Genomic DNA, 17206 nt, shown 5'->3' with positions numbered 1-17206 from the left:
GTATCTCTATAAATACTACAATTCGATTTTAAAAGTAATACCACATGTCTTTTGAATCTCAAAATCTCTTTACATTTCTTTCTAGTTTAACAGTCATTGAAATATGTCAAAACCCTCACGTTCGATCTGAACTGCCTCATACTCAAATGAGGAAGATAAACTCCTTTTTACTATATTTATGGATATTGCCCAAGATGCTAAAAAGGGCGATGATCGCTTTGCACCAGAATTATGGGAACACATTGCACACGAATATAAACAAAACCTATCGACACACATTTGTACTAATCGACCTTCGAGATCGCTGCAAACTCGCTGGGCAAATATATCAACTTCGATCTGCAAATTGAGATGATGCATTCAACAGATAGAGAACATGAACCCAAGTGGTGCATCTGAACAAGATATTGTGAGTATCTTGTAAATTTGAGTTATTTAGTTATTTCATATTTTTTGTTTTAATTGCGTTGTTTAATTTGAATTATATTTTATTTATAACAGCTTGATAGAGCCAAGGAGTTAGTAAAGCAAGATCCCAAATTCAAAAACGGATTTAAATTTGATCATGTATGCCCTATTGTGAAAGACATGCAGAAATTTTGCAGAACTGGGAGCTTGCTAAATGTTGGAGCTCTGAAAAGAACTTCTGAAGGATCACAGTCACAATCTTTGGGAACCGAGAAGTCAATAGGCTCTTCCTCATTTCCTGTTGATTTGAATGATGATTTTGAAACTGATGATCATTGTAATGAAATGAACAATGTAGGTGAACGTCCCACGGGAAGAAAGAAGGAAAAGATGAAGCAAAAACTCTCGGATGAGCGTAATCAATTTATTGCCGCAATGGAACAACAAACTGCACAATTCAAGGAATGTACGAACACAATCATGAGCTACTCCAAAAACAATATGAGATTGATTTGGTTAAAGCTCAAAATGTAGCGAACAAAATAGTATTGGGAAAAGAAAAAATGGCATTGGCAAAACGAAAAGAAGATAACAAAATCTTAAGAATGAATTTAAATTTGATAGAAGATCCAAATGTGCGTGAGTCGATTAGACGCCAACAACTACATATTGTTGCTGAGAGAAATCAAAAGCATGGAGGAGTTAAATCAAATCGTGAATTTGATAATTATTTTGATAATTTGGGAGGAAGTGGGAGTGGACTAGGAAATTATTTATTTTATTTTATTTTTCAAAATTGTGTTGTATTTTCTAATATCAATATTATGTCGTATGTATTTTAATTTTTATTATGTTCTAATTATGTTTGATGTATTTGAAATTTTAATTAATATATATTCAATATTATTCTTGTTTCAATCGTCTCAATGAGATCTTTAAAATGGTATACTTTTTATTTAATAATACAAACTTTAAATATAAGTATTTAACAAAATAAAAAATTACATATAAAACAAATAAAGGATACATTTGAAATAATAAAAAGAAGCAAAGGCAAAAGGGTAATTTTCCTCCCCATTTTACATTAATGCAGGCACTGTGAATTAACGCTAAAAATATTGGCGTTATGCCGCGATGCCATCTCCCTTTGGAGTAGTCTAATTTGCATATTTGGTGTTTTGGCGTAAGATTTTGCAGTCACCTTGGAGATGTTCTTAAACATCCGTTAACTTGGGACCAAATTGGTAATTTTATTATAGTCAAGGGACTATTTCGATCATTACATGTATCATTTCCTCCGAAAAGTTAATTACTGAAATAGTCCATTGTATAGTGAAATTACCAATTTGGTCCTAAGTTAACGGAGGTCTAACGACAAAACAAACGGAGGACTAAATTGATTAAGATTTTTAAAATTTAAGGATTTAATTGATAAAAAAACTAATCAAAGACCAAATTGATAATTTTATTATAGTTAATGCACCATTTCGATAATTAACTCAACAAAATTTGTTTGAAAATTAATTCCAAAATCCTACAAGAAGTCATTCTATCACGTCCAATCCCCATTGAAAAATTTTCTACAATAACGTACTAAAACTCCTGAAATATGGAAAAATGGCGTGGGAGTTAACCGCAAAGTTAGTTGACAGTTTGTGTTATCGTTAGGAAAGCGCTTTACTACTATTACTTTACGTATTTTTTGCTCTCTATTTGTATCTTTCTCCGTTCAAAGAAAACTCTTCCCCCGCCATAACTGTCTTTCTCTTATTCTTTCTCTACAATCACATTTTCGATTCATATATATATATTTATATATTTCAACTCCGTCGTTGAATCTTCAGATCTCTTTGCTCCATTGAATCGGATCTCACCGCATTCCTCATACGCATGATCGCAAATTTGGAAACGTATTTACTCACATTTGTAGAGTAATTCAAATCAATTGGTGCTCTGGAGCTATTGAATGGAGAGTGGAGGAGGAGGAGGGGGCCGCGAGATTGAACGCTCCGAGGAGAATGCAGTTTTCTCGCCGGGGCGGAGCAAGTATAGGCAGGTGGTGGCGCAGGACCATGATCGGGCCGTGCTCGAGATGTCGTCTATTGATCTCGGATCTTCCTCTCTTTCCTATCCCCCTCACGATCTCAAGTACTTCGTCATTTCTCTCTTGCATTATTTAATTTTATGAGCTCACTAGTTCTACATTTAGTGAAAGGAAATTGACGATGCAGGACATGATGAGGTTAACTATACAGGTAGTTTGGAGTATTAGAATCTTTTATCTCTAGTATATGATTATTCGAATCCCCTAAATATCTGAGGCAAGGGTTTATATAATTGAAGAAGAACTGCCTGCTGGCTGCTGCATTAGAAAAAAAAAAAAAAAGCAATTTAGAGTGAGATTTTATATTAAATAATGAAAATTATGTGCTGCATTAACAGCTTGAGCTAAATAGTTGAGCCTAAATTAAAGGATTATCTTCAAAGGCTTTTGCTCATTAAGTACTCTCTTTCAATAACATCTTCTTTAGCTGATTTTTTGTTATATTTTGATATTTTTGAGCTGGATCTTATTTTTAGATATATATAGATATAAAATAGATCAATTGAAGGTTTCTCCTTTATACTTGACGCTACAATAATGCTGACATTAGTAAGTAATTGTTTTTAAGTTGTGTGTGTGTGTGTGTGTCCTTGGGATTCTTGTAGCTTCTATGTGAAGTTGGGAATTTGTGATTGAAACCTGTGTAGGCTTTTACGACTTTCTAGCATTTTCTGATGCCCTGCCAACTATTTCCATTTTCCAAGATATGTATTACTTGAAGAATGGTTCCTGTAAAAAAATTGTCTCAGTAACATGTTTGTATTTCAAGTTATCAAATCTTTTGAAATGGCATCAGTTGATCATGAGAGCAAGAGGTTACATTACACTTTTCATTGTTAGTTTTGATGTATGCCTAATGAGGCTTTGACTTACCAGTACCATTTCAGACACTGTATGTATGTCTGTATCTTTCTACAGTTCTTTCACAAATTTTGCCTCCTGAAGGATATTGGCATTTGATGGACCTAAGGTTTTGAATCTGGATTGTGCACATGTAGGGCAGGTATCTAGTTCTGTGTTCAAATTTGGGATGAATTAGGCCATAAAATAATTTTCTAGTACTAATATGTTTGCTAACAACTCAACAAGGGTTTGCATAGTTGGTAAGGTTCAAATATTTCACCTAAAAAGATCATAGGTTTTATTCCTGATACCAACAATACCTTTTTAGTAAGCAATTTGTAAGTACTATCGTAAGCCCTCTGTGGCTGGTGGAACTGTGGCATGCTTAAGGTGTTCAGATTCAGATAGGTAGTAGAAAGTAGATGAGAGCAAGAGTTCTAGAAATGAAAGCTGAAATATATATATATGGGTATAGCTTCCCGTGTGGTTGTGCGGTTGACGCACATTTAAGCATTAAAATGGCGCACCTTAAGTACACAAACCACGCAGCTTAAGCACACAAACAAAGCCCCTTAAGAACAAAAACCACGCGCATCTGAAGCTTTAGGCCGACGCACCTTAAGTACACAAACCACGCACCTTAAGAACACAAACCACGCACCTAAGGTTTTATTCTCACTACCCTAGGAAAAACTATTCATCTTCTCAAGACAACTTGAAGTAAATAGGGTTGCAAAAAGACTGCCCAAGACAAGATATTTTCAATATACAATAAATACTAGACTTTTCACTATTCTAGGAAAAACTATTCATCTACTTAAAGTAAATAGGCCAGCAAATAGGCTGCCCAAGAGAAGATATTTTCAATATATATATACTTTTTTATTTATTTAATACTCATCGCCTAGTCATCACCTAGGCGGTCGCCTAGTCGACTAGGTAGTCGGTGGCATCTCGCCTAGAAAGTTCGCCTTGATAACTATGTTAAGAAGGAAAACCACACACCTTAAGCTTTAGGTTGACGCACCTTAAATTTCAACAACTACTCACATTAAACACACAAACCACGCACCTTAAGCACAAAAACCACACACCTTGAGTTTCAACAACTACTTACATGAAGCACACAAACCATGCACCTTAAGCACAAAAACCACGCACTTTAAGATGGAAAACCACACACCTTAAATTTGACTTAGATGCAACAATTACCAAATTGCCACAACATTTTTTTTTTTTTTTTTGTTAATCCTGGATGTTGATTTAAGCAAGATTAGCTCAGATTTAACCGCACGGGACACACCCAACCACACGGGAACTGAATTCTATATATATTACCCTTGTAGCAATTAGGTTCAAACTCATTAAACTAGAGTTTTTGCTATTCATTTTTGTGGAGTGTGAAAATGACCATAGTAATATTTTTCCTTTTTTACTAGAAAATAATGCTCAAATGGGCTGCCAATCAACTATTTGCTGCACATTTTGACTAATGAAGAAAACTTCTGATTGCATAGTTCTAGAAGGTCAATCATTCTTTGTTTTTACCCAAGTCTTACTATAAAATGGCTTGAAGATTGCATAGTAATACTACTTTAATAAGCTGAAACATTGCCAATGTCTTGAACTTTTCCTTACCTTCATAAAATTTTTAACACATTGCTTTCCCTACAGGGTCACCTTATAATGGCATTGGCAATATTCTAGCTTTTGCTTTTAGTTTTTGTTTTGTTTAGTTTTGTTTTTGTTTTTGTTTTTTTTCGTCTCCAGCCATGGAGACAAAGAATGTTTCTTCGTCTTTGGCCGGAGATGAGGACTATTTCTTTGTCTCCGGGACGAAGACTTGTATTTTTTTTTTTTAAAGTTTTTAAATTTATTTTAAAAAAATATTTTAAATTTGAGTTGACCTGTTAGATACCTGCAAATGGGAGAATTGCATGAAATTGGTTTTTTTAGGGATCCAATTGTAGGTTTTTTAGGTTCAGTGGCCTAATTGCATTATCGTGTGCAGTTCGATGGCTTATTTGACCCTTATCCCTTTTTTGTTTTTTTTTTTTTGTTTCTAAAGTTGTTCAGCATATAGTGATTCTCTGCAGGTTTGTTTTTTTTTGCTTGAGAAGTTTACTTCTTAGCAAACAAATATGGTGTTGTCCTATGCATTTGAGCTTTGACTTGGTGTTGTAGAGAGTAATCTCTAGGATATATAATAATACAAAACTTTGGTGGAAGTAATGACTTTAGGAAGAAAGGAAAATAGACTTTTCTTGTTGGCTGATGCGATAATGTTTTGAATAAAGAATAGTAATGCATTATGAGTTTTCACATAAACTGTTATAAAATGCTGAATAATAAGTGATACCAGAAAGTATGTTATAAATGAATGCTAGTGATGCGTTTTAATATATTTTCTTTCCCCTCAAGCTTTGCAGCTTTTCCAAAGATGTTTCCAGTTTTAAATTTTATGTTTACGAGTTATTCTGGTTATTGTAATTTTTAAAAACTATACTAACTTGCGCAATTTAGCAGTAAAATTAAAGTTGGTGAGCAAGCAAAGGTGTCCTCCCATGGAAGTGCAGGTTCTTTACCTAATTATGGAAGTGTCAATGTAAATGGAGCCCAGACAGAATCAAAGTTAGAATTATTTGGCTTTGATTCTCTTGTCAATATTCTAGGTCTTAAGAGGTAAGAAGTGAATGTATTACCTTTGATTTTATATTTTATATTTTATATTATATATTTTTCCTTGTCCATCTTGCATCTGACAAAACCTTCATCATTCTGATAAATTATTGTGTTATTTATTATTCCTGTCATTTTATAACCTTGTTCAATTTTTTCCAAATTTTTTGACATTTTATGCTCATACCTGTCAATGGTTTTGACCTTTTCATCAGTATATTTAAGGTTTTGATTTCTTGATGTTTGGATGATATAAATAGTTTAATGTGACCTGTTCTTCCAGTATGGTAGGGGATCAAATGCCAAGCCCATCACATCTCCGTGATGGTGATGATGCAACTATTGAGCGCCAAAGGGTAAATAGTAGCATTCTATATTGTGTTCTTTTGAGAGTTATTGTTTGACACTGAAATTTTTATGTAGAATTTTCTCCACTAATACAGTGCTTCAATCATAGTTCTGCAAGTTGTCCTTATTCGTCCCACATCTTTCCTGTTGTATGTTTTCCTTTTCATGGAATGGTTGCTAGGATTTCTCTGTGCCAGTGAAATGTTGGAATAATGGTGGCAAATAGGAGAGAAGGGATGACTGTCAATTTTCTAGTTAACATCCTGTACTTTACTTCTTTCTGATTGCGGTTTGAAGTGTGAGGAATTCAACATAGTTTGTAATGCCACAGAGAACAGTTTGGAGAATAAAAAGAATTTCATGATGGTTTGCTTCTGTGAACTGTACCTTTGGGCACATAGGCCCTGTTTGGTAAAATGGCTGTTAGCTGATAGCTGTTAACTGTTAGCTGATTGTGTTAGTTAGAGGGTATAAATAGTTGATAACATTAGCTGATTGTAGAAAAGTGTTTGGTAAATTAGCTGTTAGCTGATAGCTGTTTGGTATAATTTCTTTTCTCAAAAAGCTAATTGAAAAAGTTGCTTGGAGTAGCTTTTTGAATTTTAGCCTTTTGGAGTTGCAAAAAGCTAATTAACCAAACATTTATATTGATATTTTAACTAAATCAAACAACTAATAGTGGTCAAATAAGCCAAAATTGTCCTATAGGCCAATTTTTTACCAAACAGGGCCATAGTGATTTTTGAAAGAAAAGATCTAAAAGTTTCAGGAATTGTTCATTGTGCTAAGGTGTAATGCCTTCTTTACTACTCAAGAGAAGTTAACATTTTCTGGACTATTTATATAATTCTATGTTGTGAATCAAGGACTGGAATAACTTTTGTAGAGTAGAATACGTTTTCTAAGAATTGATCGAAGATTCCAGAGAAATATAAACATGAGAAAACATCTTTTTTTCTGAAACAGAGGGAAGGAGGGTGGATATTTATGCATCCTAATTTATTGCCAATGCCCTGATGTCCCTATGGTTCACTTATATTCAATATTGTCCTGCTGTTCCCTTTTATCTCTGATTTTGATAGAGGTTAGAATTTGTACTGTTTATTATGTATTTAAATTTCTTACTGATTTTTATTCTATTGGGCCCTTATCCAGTCAGTGCAATTTAACTCTTGGTCTCTATTTGAATAATAGTTTGGCCATCATAATAGATGTATATTATTTATAATGACAGAGAGCCCTGTCAAGCTTTTGAACACCTGCTTCATACACTGTTGTGAATTATTCATGCAGCCTGTTGCTGTCAAATTAGGAACAATGATGGGAGTTTTTGTGCCATGCTTGCAAAATATTATGGGAATCATCTACTATATACGATTTTCCTGGTAAGTTTCTCACTTTCATTTGAGTTTAATTTTCAGTTAAATATTGAATGTTATTGAGGAGTCGGTTTACAAGCTGTGTTCCGAAAAATGTGGTCTAGAAACTCTCAAGGAATGTTTTGATGTAATATGTTATTATTATGTTCTGTGTTCCTTTAGTTTTGCTTATTGTATTTGAATTCATAAACTTGGAAATGCATGTATTACTGCTTGATGGTTTTGTTGACAATTCAAAGTTAGATCATGTGGTATGTTTCCTCATTCTCCCTGTATATTCTTCATGAATAGATGGTGTAAAACTGTAAAAGACAGCTGCAAAGGGAGAAAAGGAAAGAGGATTAGGAAGGTGAAGGTGGGAATAAAGGACAAGAATGAAAAATGAAAGGAAAAGCAAGATGGGAAGGGGAGGATAAAAATAAAGTAGGAGAAAGAATAGTTTGTTTCATGTTTGAAGCTGCTCTCTCTCTCATTTTTTGTGTTCTATGCTTCATGATACTTCTTATCCATTCAACTCAAGCACGATCAATTTTATTTTCTTCTTTCCTCTCAAAAAATATGATAAAATTGCAGGATTGTTGGAATGGCCGGTATTTTTCAGTCATTGTTGCTAGTTGCCTTTTGTGGGTCTTGTACTTTCCTAACTACAATATCACTGAGTGCCATTGCAACTAATGGTGCAATGAAGGTAAAATGGAACTTTCTAGTTCATTTGCTACATATTTTGGCTGAATAGTAAGGAAATGTCCAATTTTTACAATTCCATTGGTTGCCAGTGTTTTTTCTTTACTTATGTCTTTTTTTAAGGGTGGTGGACCATACTATCTTATTGGGCGTGCATTGGGTCCAGAGGTTGGTGTTAGTATTGGGCTGTGTTTTTTCCTGGGGAATGCAATATCTGGAGCTATGTGAGTGTGCAATTTGATCTTATATTCCCATTTAATGCTCTATAGTAGAATACAACATTATCTTCTCATTATGCTTGTCTAATTACAGGTATGTACTGGGAGCTGTAGAGACCTTCTTGAATGCTGTGCCAGAGGCAGGAATTTTTAGAGGTAATGCTCTATCATAGCTACATGTGTGGAAATCCATGGAAGAGTGGGGTCTATATTCCAGAGGAATGAGGATCTCTTTCCAATTTCCTGTGAATTAGTTCACAGGTTGGTTAGCTTTGTGCTGATTAATTATTTTTATTATGTCTGAGATGTCCCAATATTAATGGCCACATCAATAATTGGAGTGGAACTCGACATTTATCTTCTATTTTACAAGGATCCATCCTTAAATTTCATCTCTTTGTGCATGTGTGTGTGTATTTGGAATCTGGGATATGGTGGTTGTTTATAGTTTCCTAAGTTTATATCTAATTTGATCATTTTCACATTTCATGATGCAGAGACTGTCACAGAAGTTAATGGTGCTACAGTTGCACCCATCATGAAACCAAGCTTATATGACTTGCAGATATATGGGGTTGTTGTGACTATTATTCTGTGCTTCATAGTATTTGGTGGTGTCAAAATGATCAATCGTGTTGCACCGGCTTTCCTTATCCCTGTCTTATTCTCATTATGCTGCATATTTCTTGGCTTATTTTTGGCGAGGAAGGATTATCCAACAGGTTAACATTGTTTTGACCATCTAACTTTCCTTCTTTTGAAGTTCCCTTGTCTTCAACAAGATATGCACTGGGATAAGTGGTACTAGACAATTAAAATATCTCTTGTTTGAGTTACAAGAGCATGATTTTAAATGATTTCATGCCTATTGAGACTTTTCTTCCAATAGGATGGTCATGTCCTGAGTCATTCTCTGTTCCTGAGATGCGTGGATGGATACACAGTTATTACTTAGTTATTAAGTTAAACAGCTTCTCTGTACTTGGTTTCTCATCCTTGGACTTCTGGAACTTTTGTTATTGAAAGCGTGTATAGGGGTGATCTTCAAGAATGCCATTTCTATTAAGAGCTACAAAAAAGCTTCTATAATTGGATGATTATGTTGTTGAGAATTCTAATGTTCTTTGGCTTCTATTATATGCTGGTAAATCAATTCCACTACTTGCTTAAGTTTGTTTCATAGAAGAATACTTTAGGATGTACAGGTAAGTGAATCAGAATCCTTTTGTATAAGGAATATGGAAGACAACATTGTAGTGATTTCATAATAGTATTAAACATGAGTTTGTGTTATAAGGAGGACAATAATGTAGTTATTTCATAATTGTGTTTGTTGTTTCTAAGCATGAGTTTGTGTTTATTAAATAAGTGGAGATGAAGTTGTGGATTGTAATCAGATTTGGAGATCTGCTAAAGAAAGAATCATTGCATTATTTGGTCACCTTTTGTTTTTGTGATACTAATTCAAGGGTGGACAAATTGTTTATTGTCCTGCACTGACCTTGTTTGTGCTTAAGTTTCCTTTGCATTCATTTTACTTGTTGCACATATCTTTTCTTCTTTTACATACATATTTGTGGGTGAGTGTGACCTTTCTGTTGTACTGCAGTTGGATTCACGGGGTTGAGTTTGGAATCTTTTAAAGACAACTGGACCTCTGATTACCAGATGACGAATGATGCTGGTATTCCAGATCCTAAGGGGGATATATACTGGAGTTTCAAGTAGGGCATGCAACTATATCATTTTCACAGAGTCCTATCTTTGTCTCTTATTCATTCAACATACTTTAACCGGATGCATGGATCAATTTCTAGAATTTATTCTCTAGTATCTTTTAGGATTTGCTATTAATTACTCCATGTGGAGCATATTTCCCAACTTTCATGGAAATGCTTGACACACAATTGGGCTATAATACACATGGGCCAAACCACACTAAAAGATTGAATCTAATCAATTAGCTAGTCTTAGTGTCTAACCCATGGCCTTATAAACCCATATGTTCTCTCTTATATTTTCAATGTTGGACTCTTAACAAGGAGTTTGTTGGTGGCAATAAGAGGTGTAGATAGTTCCTTTTCTTCTTCATCTTTTCGCTGTTTAGTTTCATAATTGCTAGTTAAACTGGTATTCCTTACCATATTCCTGCTTTTTTGGAAGTCGAAGCTACGCTTCTCAATATAAATACTAGCCAGGAGCATATCCTGTCATTTAACTTTTAACAAATGTCTCAATAACATTCTGATTCTACAGTCAATGTTGTCTCTTATTGGGCAGAATAAGAATTCCAAAACTTTGAGACCTGTTGTTATGCCTTTTTTTTTTTAAAACAACGATGATGATTGTTATTTACCATTAGGTGTTTTGAACTTTTGATAAATGAACCTGTGCAAGAACTCAAGAAATGTGTTTTTTTTTCCTCATTAAAGTGTTCCGGTAGTGGTACAACCATGGTGAATGTAAAATGTTTTGCATGTTCAGAAGTTGTAGGACTGGCTCAAATCTTGATATCATATATTCTGATTGACCAATCTATTACACCTAGAACCCCATTTACTGTAAAGAAAATAATATATTAGTTAAACTTCCTCTAAGTTATCCCCCCTTTATCTTAAATCTTGTTTTTATACTCTAATGTTCATCAGTCTTCAGTTCATTGGTAGGTCTATTTTTCCCAGCTGTGACTGGGATCATGGCAGGCTCTAATCGTTCATCCTCACTAAAGGACACCCAGCGTTCTATTCCCGTTGGAACCTTAGCTGCAAATGTGACAACCACTACCTTATATGTTATTACTGTGTTTTTCTTTGGATCTGTGGCAACTCGACAGAAGCTTTTGACTGACAGGTACCATTAACTCCTAACCCACAAACATAAAGCTGTATATTTTAGAAAAGTTCCGTCTTGTTGTTTCTGAATTGCTCTAATTGTGAAAGAGTGTTTCTTCCAACATACTTTCCCTGAATCACGTACTGCTCTTTTTCTCACATACTTGAGAACTTTTGAATTGTACTTTTGCAGGTTATTAACAGCTTCAGTTGCTTGGCCTTTCCCGGCAGTTGTTTATGCGGGCATCATTCTTTCCACCTTGGGTGCAGCTCTTCAGAGCTTAACTGGTGCTCCCCGCCTTCTTGCAGCTATAGCAAATGATGACATTCTTCCTGTTCTTAATTACTTCAGGGTGGCGGATGGGGGTGAGCCTAATATGGCTACACTCTTCACTGCCTGCATTTGTATTGGATGTGTTATTATTGGGAATCTGGACCTTATCTCACCAACCACAACAATGTTTTATCTTCTATGCTATGCTGGTGTGAATTTATCCTGTTTTCTTCTGGACCTTTTAGATGCTCCTAGCTGGCGTCCTCGGTGGAAATTCCACCACTGGAGTCTTTCTCTTGTTGGAGCATTACTTTGTATAGGTTTGTTTCTTCTTCTGCAGTGGGTAAACTTGTTTGGTTTCAGTGATCTTATTGTTGATAATTGGACATTTGGACAGACAAATATTTCATTCAAGCAGCCTTATTATTTATATCCAATTTTAGTGCTCCAAAGTCCAAGCTCTATGTGATCCTCTGACATCACATCTAATATACATCCTTGTATGTATATCTTAACTGGATTTACTGATAAGATCTCACCTCCCCCTCAAAACAAATTGTCATTTGGCTTTTTGAGCCAGAGGGTGTTACCTGGATTAACCATTGTAATTTTGATCTTTAGCAGCCCCATTTCTCTCTGCATTATATTTTGAAGCTAAGCATATATATTTACCTGTTACTCTGCAGTTACCATGTTTTTAATATCATGGACATTCACTGTGGTGTCCTTGGGCCTAGCAGCTCTCATCTATTACTATGTCTGCCTCAAGGGAAAAGCTGGGGACTGGGGTGATGGTTTCAAGAGTGCATATTTTCAGCTTGCTCTGCGTAGCCTACGCTCTCTCGGAGGTATATATGCTTATGCTGACCAGTATTTCCATATAAATTTTATTCACTTTTTTCCCCCCACTCATGTCTCTGAATTAACAAACTTGTTAAAGGTTAGTGGGGTGTGTATGTAATGCAACCGTCAGTGTAGATGAAATTCAAAAATCTACTGAAAGATGTTTTTCTTTTTACTAGAGTTTCCATTTCTTGAGACCTTTGATGACCGAGCAAAACCCATAATTCTTTTGAGTGTAGGTAAATCTTGTCTTGTGATCCTAACCAATAAAAGACTATAAGGAAATAAACTAGCTTAAGTTATTCATACCTGACCAGCTCAAACCGAAAGGGACAAGGATTTTACAAGTGTGAATCTCTCGCTATCTTAGCTAAGGTTATCTATAAGTAAAGTTATCTATAACTGACTGACTCAAACCAAAATGACAAAGATTGAACTCGTGACCTTTGTTTTTACTAGGGTTGGTTATTACACATGCATCATCTGATAGTACAGTTGACTAACATATATATGATATTATATCCATGCAGCAACACAGGTGCACCCAAAGAACTGGTACCCTATACCCCTCATATTCTGTCGGCCTTGGGGCACGCTACCGGAGAATGTACCTTGTCATCCTAAGCTTGCTGACTTCGCCAACTGCATGAAGAAAAAAGGAAGGGGAATGTCCATTTTTGTTTCAATCATGGACGGCGATTACCATGAATGTGCCGAGGATGCGAAGGCCGCTTGTAAGCAGCTAAGTACATATATCGACTACAAGAGCTGCGAAGGCGTAGCAGAAATTGTTGTGGCCCCAAACATGTCAGAAGGGTTTAGAGGCATCGTCCAGTTGATGGGGCTTGGAAATCTGAAGCCAAACATAATCGTGATACGCTACCCAGAAATTTGGCGTAGCGAGAATCTAACCGAAATCCCAGCCACCTTTGCTGGTATAATAAACGACTGCATTGTTGCGAACAAAGCAGTGGTGATTGTGAAAGGACTAGACGAGTGGCCTAACGAGTATCAGAGACAGTACGGCACCATTGATTTGTACTGGATCGTCAGAGACGGGGGGCTTATGCTCCTCCTTTCCCAGCTCCTCCTCACCAAAGAGAGCTTCGAGGGGTGCAAGATTCAGGTCTTCTGCATCGCGGAGAAAGATTCGGATGCGGAGGAACTGAAGGCGGATGTGAGAAAATTCCTTTACGATCTCCGGATGCAAGCTGAGGTGATTGTGATTTCATTGAAGTCATGGGAGGAAGTCCCGGCAGGGGAGCATCGAGAATCGCAGGAGGCATTCACGGCTGCCCAGCAGAGAATTGCTAGCTACTTGGCGGAGATGAAGGTGAAGGCTGGTGGGAAACAAGGGAGTCCTTTAATGGCTGATGGAAAGGCTGTGGTTATGAATGAGCAACAAGTGCAGAAGTTCCTATACACAGCCTTGAAGCTTAACTCCACAATTCTCAACTATTCCAGAATGGCTGCGGTTGTGCTTCTAAGCCTACCGCCTCCTCCTCTCAACCACCCTGCTTACTTTTACATGGAGTATATGGACCTGTTGGTGGAAAATGTGCCTAGGTTGTTGATAGTCCGGGGGTATCGTAGAGATGTTGTTACATTGTTTTCCTAGTTGCTCACTTGCTCATTCATCATTTTTTTTTTATATGCTGCGGGCGTTTTCTTAGTACCTACCCCTTTTAGTCTTGGTTCAAATTTTCCTTTTTGTTTTGGGGGTATAAAATTGTATACTATATATCATTCATTCTTTTTAGTGCTTGATGAGTAAACAAATTTGATCTTGATTTATTTTGCATTCTAAATTGTATAGGAAAAACTTATTCCTAAAATGTGTTTGATTCAATTGGTATCAGAAACGCATGTCATATGCGTTTGACATGATTTTAACTTTTTAGTGTTTTAGATACCAACTTTTTAGTGTTTGAATAAACAAATCTTGATTTATTTTGTCTTTTGAATTGCATGGAAAAAATTTATTCCTAAAATATGTTTTGACTCAATTGGTGTAAAACACGCATGTACATGCATTTGATATACATGATTTTAACATTTTAGTGTGCGAGTAAACAAATCTTGATCGATGTTGCTTTTTAAATTGGATGGAAAATACTTATTCCTAAAATGTGTTTGACTCAATTGGTGTAAAAAAAAAACATGACATATGCGTTTGACATGATTTATGTTGTAATTGATTCCTTTTAGCTCGTAGCTATAACACTCCTCTTTTCTTAAACTTAAATAAAGTTCTAAAACCAAATTAAGATAAACTAAGCAGCGGAATTAAAAACCACTAGATAACATAAGAGGTGTCATCGCCACAATCACCGTACCCGGTGACTGCACAGGCTAAAAAGGTATCAACTATCCAGAACTTACTACATTAAAGTAACTTGGGGAAAAAAAATACTCCGGTGTCCATCACCAACAAAACAACAGGTGTCTACATCCAAATCTCAAAAACATCAATAGTAGATCAAGAGTTTAGACTACATAGCAACTAACTACACTAGTCTAACTCGAGCACTCTCAAGAGCTGGGCCCACCTGAAAGGGGTTTTGCAAATAGACAAGTAGAAAACACCCGTTAGCACGAAGCTAAGTATAACTACACTCAACCCTGTAAAATACTATAGTATATACGTTGGAAAAACATTTGCTCACATTTCCAAATTAAGCAATCTCAATCACTTAGACAAAACCTTAACATAAAACACAAAGCTTTCTATATGCTCACAACCTAAAATATCAAATAGGCATACTTCAACGATATCAAAGCTAACAACATGCTCATACAATCGCATACTTAACATAGCAAATATCAATTCTGTATAACATTTCAATAACCATTTCATGCTAACACATAAACTTAACAAGCAATTTCGTGCTATCAATCAATAAGAAATTATTCTCATGCTTTCAAGTTCTCATCATGCAAACTAGAAATATCAATATGCAACAAAGGCAATCATACTCAATATACAATCTCGGTAATCATTCTCAATATGCAATCTAGTGCAAACATTCTCATTATGCAATCTCGTGCAAAACTATACTCAAATGCAATCTCGTGCAAACATTCTCATTATGCAATCTCGTGCAAACATTCTCATTATGTAATCCCGTGCAATACTATACTCAAATGCAATTCGTGCAAACATTCTCATTATGCAATCTCGTGCAAACATTCTCATTATGCAATCTCGTGCAATACTATACTCAAATGCAAATCTCATGCAAACATTCTCATTATGCAATCTCGTGCAATACTATACTCAATGCAATCTCGTGCAAACATTCTCATTATGCAATAAGATGCTATAGGATAAGTTTACTTATACACTCGTTTGTAAATAGAATACTTTTCTGTGGAGGTTTCTTAGAGCCACAATGACTCACTTGCTCTTTCTTTCTTAGAGTCGCAATGACTCACTTTCTTAGAGTCCCAATGTAACACCCCGTGTTACGCCCTTTAATCCTAGATTAATTATTTAATTAATTTTGTTAAAGAATAGTTAAAAAGGATTTAATCTGGCCAGGATCCCTTAATTAATTAATGTAGTCCACGAAGGACCGTGGATCCTTGTTTATAATAAGGACTTTAAGTCTATTAGGAATAAAGAAAGTGAGCATTTACTACTCAGATTCTAATTAGGGATCCTAGACCTATATACTTGTTAGGAATAGAAAGTAGGTCTTTACTATTCAGACTCTGATTAGGATTTCTAACTCTACAAATAGGGGATTAGAAAGCAATTAGAACCCTTACCACCCATAGTTATATTACACGAAATTATTCCCAAGAGATTCCCCACCACCATGCCTAGGGAGATCAATCAGATGGAAATCTTAGAGAAGAACCTTAATAGCCAAGGGAGGATTAATTAAGGCTAAGAGGTAACCTATGTCTTACAAAACCTAGTTTCCTTGCTATATCTTGATTATTGGCTCATTTGATGTGTGATTCTGTGATTGAGTCTTGATAGAGCCTTGCCTAGGATTTATATTGTGTTTATTTGATAATCTTGATGTTCTTGATATTGTGATTGATTATATGTCTAATCTTGTATTTTAATTATGTCTAGAGCTTGTCCCTAGGGTTTATATCGTGAATCTCGTTGTTGTGATATACTTGGTATATTTGGGTGGGATTATGCATGATCAGGTGTTGAGTCTAGCCTAGGATTTATCTTTAGGACTTTGCATATAGATTTCTTGATGTTCTTGAGGTTCCGGATGCTCCTGAATCGTTATTTGATTGATGTTGAGTCTTGGCATGTTTAGGAATCGTGTTAGAACGTAATTGGAATGATTCTTGGTTTAATTTTCGTTAATCGAATTCGTGATATTGTTGTCGTGTGTTAGAATGTGTCTGGACATGGTTTTGGGTTCCACGAGAGATCCCGGGACCGAAAGGTTGCCTGTGTATCAGTGGAGGGTAGGTGGGAGGACGAACACCCGCCCACCTACCCGCTGCCCGTTGCCCCCTTTCCAGCGGGCAGACGACTGCCCGCCGGGCACCCGCTGGATTGGTGAGCCGTCGCCGGCAGGTGGTCTTCCACCCGCCGCCCACCCGCTAGAAAATGGTGCCCG

At 35.9% G+C, this 17206-nt stretch overlaps 1 protein-coding gene across 1 annotated transcript; it reads left to right on the top strand.

The window, feature by feature from the left end:
- The first annotated feature begins 2282 nt into the window (after positions 1–2282).
- LOC109180668 (cation-chloride cotransporter 1-like) lies at positions 2283–14376 on the top strand. The gene is made up of 13 exons (XM_019330355.1): positions 2283–2556; positions 5882–6037; positions 6318–6390; positions 7676–7767; positions 8335–8449; positions 8569–8669; positions 8758–8819; positions 9161–9385; positions 10273–10387; positions 11319–11513; positions 11688–12088; positions 12455–12616; positions 13142–14376. Exons 1-13 carry the CDS (start codon positions 2375–2377, stop codon positions 14227–14229), a joined length of 2967 nt encoding a protein of 988 aa, XP_019185900.1. The 5' UTR covers positions 2283–2374; the 3' UTR covers positions 14230–14376.
- The last annotated feature ends 2830 nt before the right edge of the window (positions 14377–17206 follow it).

Source organism: Ipomoea nil, unplaced genomic scaffold (assembly GCF_001879475.1).
Source record: "Ipomoea nil cultivar Tokyo-kokei standard unplaced genomic scaffold, Asagao_1.1 scaffold1031, whole genome shotgun sequence".
NCBI classification, from domain to species: domain Eukaryota; kingdom Viridiplantae; phylum Streptophyta; class Magnoliopsida; order Solanales; family Convolvulaceae; genus Ipomoea; species Ipomoea nil.
The sequence above is the reverse complement of the archived record's forward strand: the minus strand, read 5'-3'. Positions and strand labels throughout refer to the sequence as shown.

Excerpts from the sequence above, each read along its gene's own strand:
- LOC109180668 (XM_019330355.1), top strand. The coding sequence starts at position 2,375 with ATGGAGAGTGGAGGAGGAGGAGGGGGCCGCGAGATTGAACGCTCCGAG. Across the intron at positions 8,670-8,757 it reads AATGCAATATCTGGAGCTAT|GTATGTACTGGGAGCTGTAG; the intron begins GTGAGTGTGCAA and ends GTCTAATTACAG. Across the intron at positions 11,514-11,687 it reads CAGAAGCTTTTGACTGACAG|GTTATTAACAGCTTCAGTTG; the intron begins GTACCATTAACT and ends GTACTTTTGCAG.